Below are 13,368 nucleotides of genomic sequence, written 5' to 3'. Positions count from 1 at the left end.
TGAATGTAATGTGCCGCTGAAATGATGGTCCTGGCGATATTCCAAATACTCCAGTTTCCAGAAATATCTGGTATTTAAATGTGAATGACTTTTAATGGGGTGTTGTCATTATTACTTTGGACCGCCGAGCCTCGCTGATCTGCGAGTGAGCTCATTCAGAGCCCAGCTAATTTCTCTATTTTACAAAGAAAGGCGAGGCGAGTTTTATTTAGGGGCCGTTACACCAGCGCGATGCCACTTAGATCGGAGGATTTCAAAGTCATGAGATACTGTAAGCTGACACAAATTCTTCAGCCAATGAGAAACAATTCAGTGGGTTTGATTGATTCGTGGACGGGCTCAACTGATGTGCGTCCAAATGCTGATGTAATGGAAAAGGCATCCCCTACTGTCCTGGCTTCTCTCAGCATGCCAAAAATACTGCCCTAATTGATCCTGTCTCACCATCACTTTCTCTCATTCCTCCCCTCTCTCTCTCCAGCGCTGTCTGTCTCGGGGCTTTCTGTCTTGTCATCTCTTGTTCAGCCATCTCTCCACTGTCTCATTAAATTAGAGGACAATGGTTACTTTAATGGCAACATTGTTAATTTACACAAACATTAATCTGCCATTTGTCCACTTCATTGTTTGCTGAGCTTTCAAAACTATGGCACATGGACAAAACCGAGCCGCTTCCAAAGGGAGCCATGTGCAGCCAGACAGGCTTGGAATAGACGCTGCATTAGAGACAGGAGGATAGACGGAGCTGAGCTATATGCAACCGATGTAGATAGGAAAATAAAAACGGGAAAGGAAAATGTATCTGTGTGTGTGAGTGGGTGGGTGGTCATGGTGGTTGTGTAGATCTCGCCAGTTCTCTTACTTGATGATTTGACATTCTCGTGGCAGGCCAGAGTTTGGCTGCTTCCTTTGTTCTCCCAGGCGATCTTTATCATCACTTAGTGCCTGTACTGAGCTCAGACACCACACTCTGTCCATTCAGCCTCTTTTACTGCTACTATTATGGTGCATAAATGAGATCCATAACAATGTGAGGGACTTCTGGCTGCAATATTTCACATACATTTTGAGCAAAATTTATGTGCATTCCTTGCACGTTATTCTGCTGGTCTCGGAGAGGCTTAATTTCCTGGCTCAAATGGCGTTTTTACGGTACATAACAATCCTGTAATTGCTGGGGGGCTGCGGAAGGGGAAACCATGCCTATTATTGATGCCAGCCATTTAAACAATCAAAACCAACAAAAAGAAGCGGGTTAGCTCAGATCCCGGGTCCAATCAAAAGTGAACAAATTACCATGATAAGACTCCCGCTTTGTCATCCTCCCTCTCCCCTCTGCTCTCCCAGCTCATCGCATCCATCTGCACGTTATGTGGCCGCATAATTTAAACAGTGTGACTGTTACATGCCGGCATTGTTTTGCTGGGCAGAGGAGCCAGCGAGGCCCGTGCGTCTTTTGTGAGGTTCTTGGGGAATAACACATCCACCCTGCTGAATAACAAGACCAGACAAACTATGTGAGCAATGTCCAAACAGGTCATGTTACAAACAAAACAATCATTTGACAGCATTGGAAGTGAGCTCAAAAGGCATTACATGAAATAAATGAAAATGGGTTTAGGAAGAAAAGCAACTTTTGCAAAAACAATATCCTAATTTCTTTATTGTCGTGTGTTTCAAAACAGTTTTTAAGCATCGGAATGCCATTTGAATTGTTTACTTTGTCTCACTTTGTTTTGTGGTTTCCTCTTTGTCATTCTGTTGTTTTTACAATGGTAACTCTGTGGAAATACTGCTGAAAGCTTACAGTTTTTTCTTGTAACTAGTTACAAATATTTCTCAATACTTAATTCACTTTTTCAAAACTTCCCCTGCAGTAAGAAAAACAGTGCCTGTGGACCAAAGGGGGATTCTTTTAATTCATCCCATCCTTTTCTTTTCGGAAAATCTCCACTCACAGAACAATCTTCACCGCAAAGACACAACCAAACAGCATTATTTATGGCGTCTAATAGTCGAAAAAGTTTGAGAATGTTATGTGACATGGGCAGACACTGACATTTTGTTTCATTTTTTGCAGCAAGTTTCTATATTTGTAAAGCAACATGCATTGGCCCTGTTCCCTCACACAGTGTTTTCTCTTATTCTGATCAGACTTTCGCTCAGATTTTTTGCTTTGATTAGACTTGAAAGTGGGGTCAACACTGCTGGAATTTCTTAAAGGCGCCTTTCTAATGGGGGTAATAAAGCTGTAATATTTTCCAACCTAACAGGTGCATCACAACTAACAGATGCCATTCAAACAGAGTCTGTGCACAGTTCTGAGAGGACATATAAGGATCAAAAAGAGATTAAAATCTCCTGTGTGTTTAACGGGGGAGTGTGCGAGTCTTGCATTTATTTGGTTTTTGTCTCACAAAAATGATTCCACATTGCTGCAGCATATTTTTAAAAGTATAGCCAAGTATTTTCAAGTGCAGTCATTTCAGGTAGATTTCACAGTTATCAAATGTCTACTTAAATTATAAGTTTGAAGTTGTTTTTAATGTTATGTCTGTCTTAAATATTGGGAAATATGCTCATTATATTTGCTTTTTTGCTGAGGGTTGGAGAGAAATATATAGCTACTGCCAGCAGTCAGTACCTTAGAATCAGGACAAGAAATAGGAGGAAAGTTCTGTAACAAACAAAAAGTCATATCTTTAGGGATGTCCGATATTATCGGCCCAATAATGGCATAAAAATGTAATATCGGACAATATTGGGTTTTTTTGCCCATCATGAAAGCCGATAAAATAATGCCTTCGCTGGCATTTACCGGTGCACAAATGATGACATCAATGAACTGCATCAATAAGTGTGTAAACAGTGTGTGGCTGTAGTAACACGCTTGCTGTGCCTGACTAACAATATGCCTGTGGTTTGGAATTATTTCCAAGTGTCTCCTTCGGGTTTTAAACTTGCGATTTGCAATGACTGCAAAGCATTGGTTATGCGAGACAGAACCAAGGCTTCTTCTTTCAATACTTCTAATTTAATGACATGTTACCAAAAATGAGTTAAATAGCCCACATATATCGGTATCGGTTGATTTCGGAATCAGAAATTCAGAGTTGGATAATATCGGCATATCGGTTATTGGCAAAAAAGCCAAGATCGGACATCCCTACATATCTCGTTTGCATAGTCCATACAAAAAAACTGACTTTGATACACTGAAAAAAAGGTAATTGTTGGACCAACTTAAATGATTTACTTTATTCAGCAACATGCAATTGAATTAAGTTTACACAACTTAATTTGGCAAGTGATATTATTCTCACTGGTTTCAGTTAAATGAACTTAAATTATTTGATTCCTCTCAAACAAGCATTGTTGCTTAATTTTCAGAAAAATTAACTTGAAGTTTTCAATTATTCCATTTGCATTATTTTCTTTACCCAAACATAAAATGTAACACACGATTTTGACTTGCTCTTTTTTCTTTTTTTTTACTCTGTAATCATACATGAGCAAAGCAGTAGCTGAGTTGCAGCAGAAGCAACTAAAGAAACGTAGATGTCATGATGTCAGACTCACAACGTGAATGGAGTAGTATACCTACTTTTCACATTTTCTGTAAAACTAGAATACCATTTTACAGTACATTACAGTTACTCAACTACAGCTCAAATACACTTTTTACAGTGTAGGAACAGTTCGTCATTTTATAGGAGATTTTAATGCAGATTGTTTCCCCCCGTTAAACCCTGATTCTCGCCTTTGTGGTAATCTAGTCTAACCCTCCAACCCATTTCCCAAAATGTTAAACTTAGGCTTCAAATTACTTATGCACCATATGCTACACTTGGAGACTATTTTCCACTCATCCAGAGCCAAATACGAGATAAATTACCTCATCATAGCAGAAAATGAAGGTGCATCACATAGCAATGATGATAACTGCATTCTATTCATGTGTAACAACTGTGGGCCAGCATGCACAACCCCGAGACCCCAAAATCAAAGCAGTTAAACTGAATTTATTTATTTATGGTTCCATCCTTCACAGTTATGACATGTTCAAATGTAGGTCGTACTCATTTGCAGCTTAAAAAGAAGTAAATAGTTAACTATATGACACAATTAATGCATCAAGTTTAGCTAAACAAACAACAGTGCTGCTTTTTAATGAGATAATTAATGTTTACTGCTCAGATAAACCAGTAAAAGTAGCTCCAGCAACATTTTTCTTAGTGTAGTGTCTGTGGTTGCCATGGTCACACAGTGAGCTGTGGCGGCGACTTAAGTACAACCATAATGAAGACGGCAGCAGCAAATAACTGCGCGTTCATGAGAATGGCAGCCACCCTCTCTGTGCCTGCAAGGAAATTGATGGCTTAGTCTGTGCCAGCCTTGATCCCCTTTTTCAGATTCAGTATGACCACTTCCTCCTTGTACTTTTTCATAATCAGAAGAACACAGATTGGCATTTTCAAAAGGACATGTAAAGGTCATTGTTCTCTACTCCAAGCCATGTTTTCCTACATTACTTGAGATGCGTTAGGTTTTCGCAGCGTGTCTTGTCTCCTCTCGGAATGTCTTGAACTGTTTGTTGCAGTATCTTATCAAGGTTCTGAGTGGTCCTGAAGTTTGTCGTGGAACCCAAAACATTCTGATGTTTGACATTTTCAGAAGGAGGAACTTTGTCCTCTTGGAGTTCCTGGAGTCAAGTCAGATGCCGCTTTGCTCCATTGTCCTCTGTTTTTGTGGTGCTGGCTGTATTCATTTTAAGATATAATTATACAACACAATACCTGGCTAGATGTTCACATTGTATTCTTTAAAAGTATGCAATGCCAGATTAGAATATTATATTGTAACTAGAAAAGCACTCAGAGAGTGCAGTACTCCAACAAGGCTGCTCAGTTCACTAAAACGTCATAGTTTAGACATACTAAACTATGTCGTTTTAGTGATATTTTGGACCTCATACTAAACTATAACGTTTTTTACACATTTTGGACAACATGCTAAACTATGAGGTTTTAATGATATTTTGGACGACATACTAAACTATGACGTTTTTACTCCATTTTGGACCACATGCTAAATTATGACGTTTTAATGATATTTTGGATGACATACTAAAACTATGACATTTTTGTGACATTTTAGACGACATACTAAACTGTGACGTTTTTGGGATATTTTAGATGACATGCTAAACTATGACGTTTTTTACACATTTTGGACTACATGCTAAACTATGACATTTGAGACGACATACTAAACTATGAAATTTTTTTTCTACATTTAGGATGACAAACTAAACTATGACTTTTTTTCTAAGTTGTTTTTTTGGGCCCTTTTATTGGTTTTATTCTATCAGTAAGTACAGAAAGCAGGGAAGACTTGTACTAAAGGGCCATGAGATGGAATCAGACCTGTGTCTTTGACGCAGTCCTGTTTATGAGTTGCCTTCTCAACCAGTTGAGACACCTGGGCACCTTTTTTCTACTTGTTGGACGACATACTAAACTATGACGTTTTTTCCACATTTTGGACGAACTATGACATTTTTTTCCACATTTAGGACGACATCCTATGACATTTTTTTAAAAGTTGTTTTTTGGGCCCTTTTGTTGGTTTTATTCAATAGGTAAGTAATTTTAAAGTAAATTTCTTAATAAAGATTTTTTTTGAGACCAAGGGCAAACAGGAAATCAGCAGATCAGTAACTGTTGTAGCATTTTTGATTGGAACTCAAACACTTGTGTATGTTATTTTCTGAAAATAATAGAAGTATTTCAAATATCACCACACAATATACCAATTTTAGAAGAAGTTATTGTCAGTAAGTCAGAAAGAGTTCCTGATGCATTACACATTGTAGCTGACATATTAATCAAAGGAAAAGATCAATTTGAAAGCTTTGCTTCAAGAAATTCTGTATTAAAAAAAATTTCATTTTATCCTAAATACCTCCAGCATTTTCATATTTGCCCCAAGACGCTGAGCGTGACATGAATTCAACAACTCTGTCACACTAGATTAAAAAGTTGCAAGTCATCTCTATTGGCAAACTGTCAATTGTTGTAGATAAAGAGCTGAAATTTTGAAGTTTTTACCTGAAGGATAAACTGGTAATACATTTTAAGCTGTATTGACAAATGTTTCCTGCCCACTTCTGACATGTAATATCAATAGTAAGTAATAGGTAAGATTACCTCTGTTGCTTTTTTTTTTGTCTTTCTCAGGTTTACTCTCTATGCAGTGGACAGCCGAGGCAGTCACTCTGAGTCAAGCTTTGTCTCTGTACGAACATCTTGTCCAGTGGTGGATGATAGTCGGGCTGAAGGTACTTTCACCTGTAATCTTTTCCCATTGTGGCTTTTTTGTTTTAATCATTATTTCATCTTGTATTTCCATCTTTCTCACATCTTGTACTTCCTTTCCCATAATCACAATTGTTTGAAATCGGTACTACCGCTTCCGCATTTTCATCTCATTCCTACCATTTATCCCTTGTTAACACAACCAAGGACATGTAGTGCACGTTATTTTTAATCTTCTGTCACTATTCTTTGTATCTGTCTAAAAATCACGCTGTCACAATTCACACCTAGAATAAATTCGTCCCTAATTTCAAATTCTTATTATATATATTCATATTCCTCTGTCATAATTTGTAACAGTTTCTACCTGGTTACAAAACCTGACCTTGACTATGCAAGTGCACATGTATGATTAGATAGTTAGTAGTCATGGGTAATAAAACCAGAATGGCAAAATGTAAAGGAGCACTCCACCATTTTTTAATGTCAGATTCGTTTTATTAATCACATTGAGTTCATCAACAGGGATGACCCAATAAAAGGCATCAATAGTTTGAATTATAAGAACTGTTTATTTAATGTTAAGGATTAAATATCAGCATAGTTCAGCTTCTGCTCCATTGACTCTAGCCAGTTCCTCAAGCAAACTTTGTCTCCAAAATTGTCTGCTCCTGTACATGCATTCTCAATTTTGTTTTCAGGGAAATGCATTTGTGTGGTTTCTAATTTGCATTTCTTTTCCATTCATTGTATTAAGCTTATTTTCAAGCAATCAATCACTGACTAAATGGGACAGAACTGGTTACACTGGTAACCCAAAAAGAGGGTAGAAGTTTCAAACATGTGAAAGGATATATTTTAACCCACAGCATGACATGTCTTCCTAAAAAGTAGTTCTTCTGAGTCAAGTTTACCCCAAAACCATGATAGTTTTTGTAAAGCTAACCATGTTTGTTGTCTAAACATAGCCAAACAGTAAATAAATACTAAATAATGGTCCCACACAGGAGACAAACCTCAAATTCTTTGGTGAAATTCCTGTGTTGGACCTTTACCAATGCCACCAACCTCCTAACATGAGCTGTGTGGATCTGTGAAAGTGGGTACATATCCTACTATGACATGCCTTACCAGGAAAAAACGAGCTTCTTTCAAAATGTAACTGAGTATGCAGTTTAGTTGCATAGGAACATGTTAATCCCTCTGCCTGTCTTCTGTCTGTCTTGTACCTCCTGCCAGAAATAGCAGATAAGGTGTACAACTTGTACAACGGCTACACCAGCGGTAAGGAGCAACAGATGGCCTACAATACGCTGATGGAGATTCCTCCTCCGCTGCTATACAGAGTCCAGCACCACTACAACTCCCACTACGAGAAGTTTGGAGACTTCGTCTGGCGGAGCGAGGATGAGCTGGGCCCCAGGTGAGAACATTTGGATGATGGAAGCTTTTCTCACGCAGACTTGGAAGATGTCTCAGATGCTGTCTATTTGTACAACTGTGTAACTGCTGCTTTTTGTCTAGAAAATGTCTTTTTTTTGTCTAGCCAGCCGCTATTTATCCATGTCTCCTTGTCATCGGACTTGATGTAACATGTTGTTGAGGATCCATTACAGTCATCCTGAGGTTTCTTACACAACAGTGAAGGCCAGTGCTGTCTGAACCAGTGTAGCCAGATTCAGCTCCGTCAGCTCATTACTCATGTCATTGTCCGCCCCACCCTGCACCCTCCCACCCCCAACAAGCAGGAGAACCATTTCCCCAACGCACACACTTCCAGAAGTGCTTCTACGAGAAGGCAAGCGGGCAAGGTCACCGTAAAAACTCTGGGGTTACAGTCGCTCTTCACGTCACCATGGCAATGCCAAAACAGTGTTTGACAGCCAAGCCAAACACTAAACGTGATACTCATCTAACACTAACTCAACTTCCAACTCCATTTCCTCTTCTTTCTCATAAAAAAAAGTTCATCCGTGTCCACACTATACCACCCTGACATCCTCTCACCCATGACCCTCATTACAGGGACACCCCCACTGATACATTGAGCAGACAGTTAGACATTAGGACACCATGGGAACAAAGAATATCTAACAAAACAGCACAAGAGAAAGTCTAAATAATACTTTTAGGGGAAAAAAGTATAGAACAAAAACATTTATGTATGTGAGTCTGACTAGGCAGTAGGTCCAGCGCTGATGATAGCAACACGAGATATTAAGTTACAGACCGATGTTTTGGTTTGTCCACCCCCACTGCCTGGAAGCGCTCCGTTCCAAGCCATAAATAATATAATAATTGAGGAATAACTTCAGTCTGTAGGAAGATTATGCCTCTCTCTGATTGGTGAAGGGGGGTGGGAGGCACAGGTTGGCCATCTGGGGGCTCAAGAATAAGGGGGGGATTGGAGTTGGTTGGGATGGTGTGTTTGTGTGTGGGCAGCTGCAAGGGAGGTGGTGGTGGTGGTGGAGGCTTTTGGATGAGCGAGTGTGGATTATTTACTGCCTGAAGTTGGCAGGGTTGAGCCTCGTTGCGGTAATTTACAAGCAGACTCTATTGGTGGTGCCTTTTAAAAGGTAACAGAATGGCCAAGTGAAACGTAAGCACGCTCAGCTCCCCTCCAGGAGCCGACAATCCCAAGAGTCCCCAAATGTCCACCGTTGTTAGACGTCAACACCAGCTCCTGTCATAACTGTGTGTTTCCTTGGATGACTTGTGATTTGTGGTTACTGCTATTATCTTGTACTTTTCCTATTTCCCCACATCAGCATCCCTGATTTGGTGTTTTTTTTTTTTTTTTTTTTTTTTTTTTTTAATCAGGACTGAAGTTGTGTTTGTGTTTTAACCAGTTACTTTGGGTTTAGTTGCTTAAATTGCATGCATATAAAGCCGGATCTAGTAGCTGCAATCTGAAGGTTCTTTTTCAGCAGTTTCTTTGTTTGTCGCCGTAAGTGACATTAAATGGTTTTAATTCATCCCCAGCTCACATGCTTCCACGCCTCCCCTGATAATGTGTTTGGTATTCTGTTGTTTCAGACATAAGAATTTAAGGGAAATGAGAAAATGCCCCCCCAACCCTTTTCAGCAAATAAGTGAAAAGGATGTCTGTACTCCTTGCTTAACTAAAGACAGATGTTGATGCTCAGCAGACACTGCTTTTCAAAACAAACGGAATTTTGCCTTTCTCCGTGTGTTTTCCTCATATTAGTAACCATATGAGCTTGCCAACGTTGAATACTGTAGATATTTCTGTATATACTGTGTGTGTGTGTGTGTGTGTGTGTGTGTGTGTGTGTGTGTGTGTGTGTGTGTGTGTGTGTGTGTGTGTGTGTGTGTGTGTGTGTGTGTGTGTGTGTGTTTGTATATCTGTGTTTTAGGAGAGGTGTTTTTTTCTAAATTGAGCTGACCTGACATATGGCTCTTTCATGTCGTAAATTTCACCTCCAGACTCTGGACCTGAAGACAAAATTCATAGTTTCACTCACTCTAGACAGCTGCCTCTGGTGTAGTGTTAAACAAAACTGGTACCTTAGAGTTCTAAAAGTCATCGCATGTCGTGAATTTGACCCAGACTGACATCAGAATGACAGAAGAGAAACAATTTAAAACTTTATTTTTGTGCAGAGCCAGTGGAAGTGCATATGAGGACATGATGCCAAATTTGTCTCCTTGTTTGAATGTATTTGTCAACTTTGTGTCACGGATGTTGGTGGAGGAACCCAGCTGAGGTTGCGTTTATGCAGAGCAGGTGGCGCAGTGAAGTTTTTGGTTACGTGATTTTTCTCACTCATGTAAACACATGCAATAGCAGGACTAACACTTGCCATCAGTGTGTAGTGTGAGATCTGAGGTTTGCACAGTAACACATGGGTCCAAAAGGAAGTTTCGGTCTACCTTCAAAAAGCCAGTGAATAAATTATCCTGCTATTTCAAACTGCTCGAGGATCCAATATTGCAGAATAATTCCAATTATTTCAAAATTACTTCACTACATTAATGTGTTCATTTGCATTTTGTTCACATTTAGTTTTAGGAAAGCAGAGGGAAAATGTAATGGTGATTAAAGTCATAAATTAATAACTTTTTCATCTGTTCCAATAGAAAAGCCAACCTGATACTACGCAGGGTGGAGAAGATCAGCCTCTACTGCCGCTCCCTCCTGCGCAGCACCCACATCCAGAGCCGCACCGACACCATGGCGTACGTCTACTGCCGGAGCGAAGAGGGACGACCTCCCAGTAACATGTGGCACGGCTCTTTACACGACAGTCGCACCATGTGCATGGAAAAGCTCATTTCTGTACAGCGCAACACATACAGCAACACCAAACTCCGATGAGACAGGAGTTCAGAGACAGGCAGTGCGTCTTTTCTTTGTCGTCCTGCAAAATGACATCATTGATTGATGTACCTCCTCTGTACACTCTGCAGCGAGTGTCTCTCACATGACTGGTATATTTTGAAAGCCAGGAGAGGCCAAAAAAACAAAAAAAAAAAAAAGGAAAAACCCTCCGACATCACTGGACATTGTGTTAAAGCTACCGAAAAACATATTTTTGTGTGGCCTACTTTTATTATAAGACAGAAGATTCTAAAACAAAAAATGAAAGAAAACAACTCGACGGAGCGGCTATATTTCTCAACTGCAAAATGCCAGTGATTGCACATATCAGTGAGAAACTGCAGTGTGAACATGTAAAATATCATTCAGCCAAAAGAAAGCTGGTTGGCTTAAATCCTTTGAATGTAATATTGTAGTTCCTTTTCGGTGCTTTGACGCTTACCTGGAACAAAAAGAGAGAAAAAAAGGAAAAATCAATAGTATAACTTATTTGCCTTTACTACTTTCATTTGAAAGGAGAAACTGAAATGTGTTAAAGCCATTTTGAAATTCACTTACTTGTTTTCAAGTTCACATTTATTTAAAAAAAAGAAAAAAGAAAAAAGCTTTGCTTCAGGAATTTAAAATCAGTAAGTGAGAACCTATGTAGTTAGTCTTTTATGACATTTGATAGATTCAGTTGAAATAGCAAAAGCTTTGTGTGGCAACAGTATTGATAAATAGGCTTTTCTACCAGCCTGATGAAATTATGCAAAGACAGAGTAGGTGGCATTTGAACATTATATTCATTCATAGCCTTTTAGTTCAGCTTTAATTTCAGTGCTGAAGTGTAGAAATCATTTTGTTATCTGCCTTTTTAGTACTACAATATCCAAAATTAATACTGTTAAACATATAACAACTAATTTCAAGGATTTTTATGGACCTGATCTCAGATTTATTATACACCCCAGACAAAGAATGCTTTTGCCACACTAAAGTATACATTTATGTAATATGATGAGTTTTGGTATGAGCACACCAACTGTTACTGTAAAAAACATCAATCAGATGTTATAGTAAGATTTAAAATTTCTGCAAGTTCGTATAAGATGCTTGGAGTCGGAATGTTATTACTGTGCACAAGAAATCAGTTGACAAGTTCTGCAAGTTAAAAATAGATCTGCCATAAGATAAAGATAAGAGGAGCAGTGTTAGACACAATATTACAGTCACCAAATTGTAACAAATGCTTGAAAATGAGACCAGAACTAGGACTCAATATGTAGTGTGGTTTTGAAAAGTTCCCCTTGCAAAACCGGGATTTAACGCTCTTTCATATCAGTGTACGCTCACATGGCAAGGAGGATAATAAGAGTAATTTTGAGCACCGCTTTCAGGCAGTCAAACAGTTTCTGTCAATGCAGCTGTAAACTTGAGGTACTGTACACTGAATTGTGAGGAGTCAGTGATTGTAGGGATCACCAGTGGTCCTTTTAACCCTCTTATTTTTCAAACTTCAAAGCCATGGATATTGTTTTAACGAAGACAAACAATGCCTTTTTTTCAATATGTTCATCTCATGTTATATGAATTGTGATAATAAATTATTATATTGTACATTTTCAATTGTAAAATCAACGATATCTGTATTATTATGTGGCTTTGATTGTCTTTTTCTGAAGAATGTGAAATATTAAAAATGTATAGAAAACCAGAAGGCTTTTCTTTCCTCGCTACAACAGCTGTGCAGCATACCTATTTGATTACTACAAGTGGCAAAATAATTCCAATCCCCCCTCAATAAACAATGCTTCCCAAAATTGTTTGCCACATCTGCAGATGAAATGTTTTCCTTGTGTATTTACTATTGATTTTCTGTGAAGTTTTCCCAGTTTTCATCATCATTGGTTATTTTCCACCTGTTAGTTATTTTCCTGATGTGCCACTGTATGGTTTTAATTAAAAAATACTTTACTTTAGAATCACAAATCTTTCAGTTTACATCAATTCCTTCATTCTAGCAATAAAAAAAAAATAAATAAAAAAAACTCACTCTGCACCAAAAACTGACTTAAATATGACCTTTTAAAGACAATAACCTCCTGGAGTTAATAGCCCACTGGATACTCTGGCATTTGATACTCCCACACTTCCTTGTTTAATCTTGACTATTCGTCTTGTGGTGTGTTTACGTCATATCAGAAGAAACCAAAGAACGGGATGTTGTTGCTCAAACTTGAAAGTGTTAACACATGTTGGAACACCCACATCCAAAACCAATAGTACCCTCCAGTTAAAAATCAATGAACTGCAGTGCTTATTATTCACTTTTAACTATTAAAACAACAGAAAATTTGTGACTCTACAAAGTTTTTGTGCACCATAGCTGATGATGCTTGTTGGAAAATAGTGTATCTTCCAGAACCTCTGCACATATTTCCCACATCCTATATATGCATTCAGCCAGGGAGGTTAATATCTTTCCATATGGCAGGATGTGAGGGAGTTTCAAAAATGTCAGCCTGTTGCTGCCATTTTGGTCCACAGTGAAATATCTCAACACCTACTGGATGGATTGCAGTGAAGCTTGTGCAGACACTCATGGTCCCCAGAGGATTAAACCCAATGACAGAGGTAATACACTAACTCTAGCTCCAGCTTGATATTTCATGTTTTACTTTGAGGGGTACATTGACTATTGTTTGAAGAATTGCAATGAATGTTGGA

The 13,368-nt window shown here is 38.6% G+C and overlaps 1 protein-coding gene across 2 annotated transcripts in view; it reads left to right on the top strand.

The window, feature by feature from the left end:
* Positions 1 to 12,630, top strand: part of LOC111578237 (astrotactin-2) — a 398,862-nt gene extending 386,232 nt beyond the window's left edge. For both annotated transcript variants that reach the window (XM_055019355.1, XM_055019354.1), the window contains exons 21-23: positions 6,240 to 6,340; positions 7,557 to 7,740; positions 10,419 to 12,630. In XM_055019355.1, coding sequence (XP_054875330.1) covers positions 6,240 to 6,340; positions 7,557 to 7,740; positions 10,419 to 10,656 — 523 coding nt within the window. In that variant the 3' untranslated portion in view covers positions 10,657 to 12,630. The remainder of the gene's footprint in view (positions 1 to 6,239; positions 6,341 to 7,556; positions 7,741 to 10,418) is intronic.
* Positions 12,631 to 13,368: the final 738 nt, after the last annotated feature.

The sequence above is a fragment of the Amphiprion ocellaris genome, chromosome 17, assembly GCF_022539595.1.
Source record: "Amphiprion ocellaris isolate individual 3 ecotype Okinawa chromosome 17, ASM2253959v1, whole genome shotgun sequence".
Taxonomy (NCBI): domain Eukaryota; kingdom Metazoa; phylum Chordata; class Actinopteri; family Pomacentridae; genus Amphiprion; species Amphiprion ocellaris.
The sequence above is the reverse complement of the archived record's forward strand: the minus strand, read 5'-3'. Positions and strand labels throughout refer to the sequence as shown.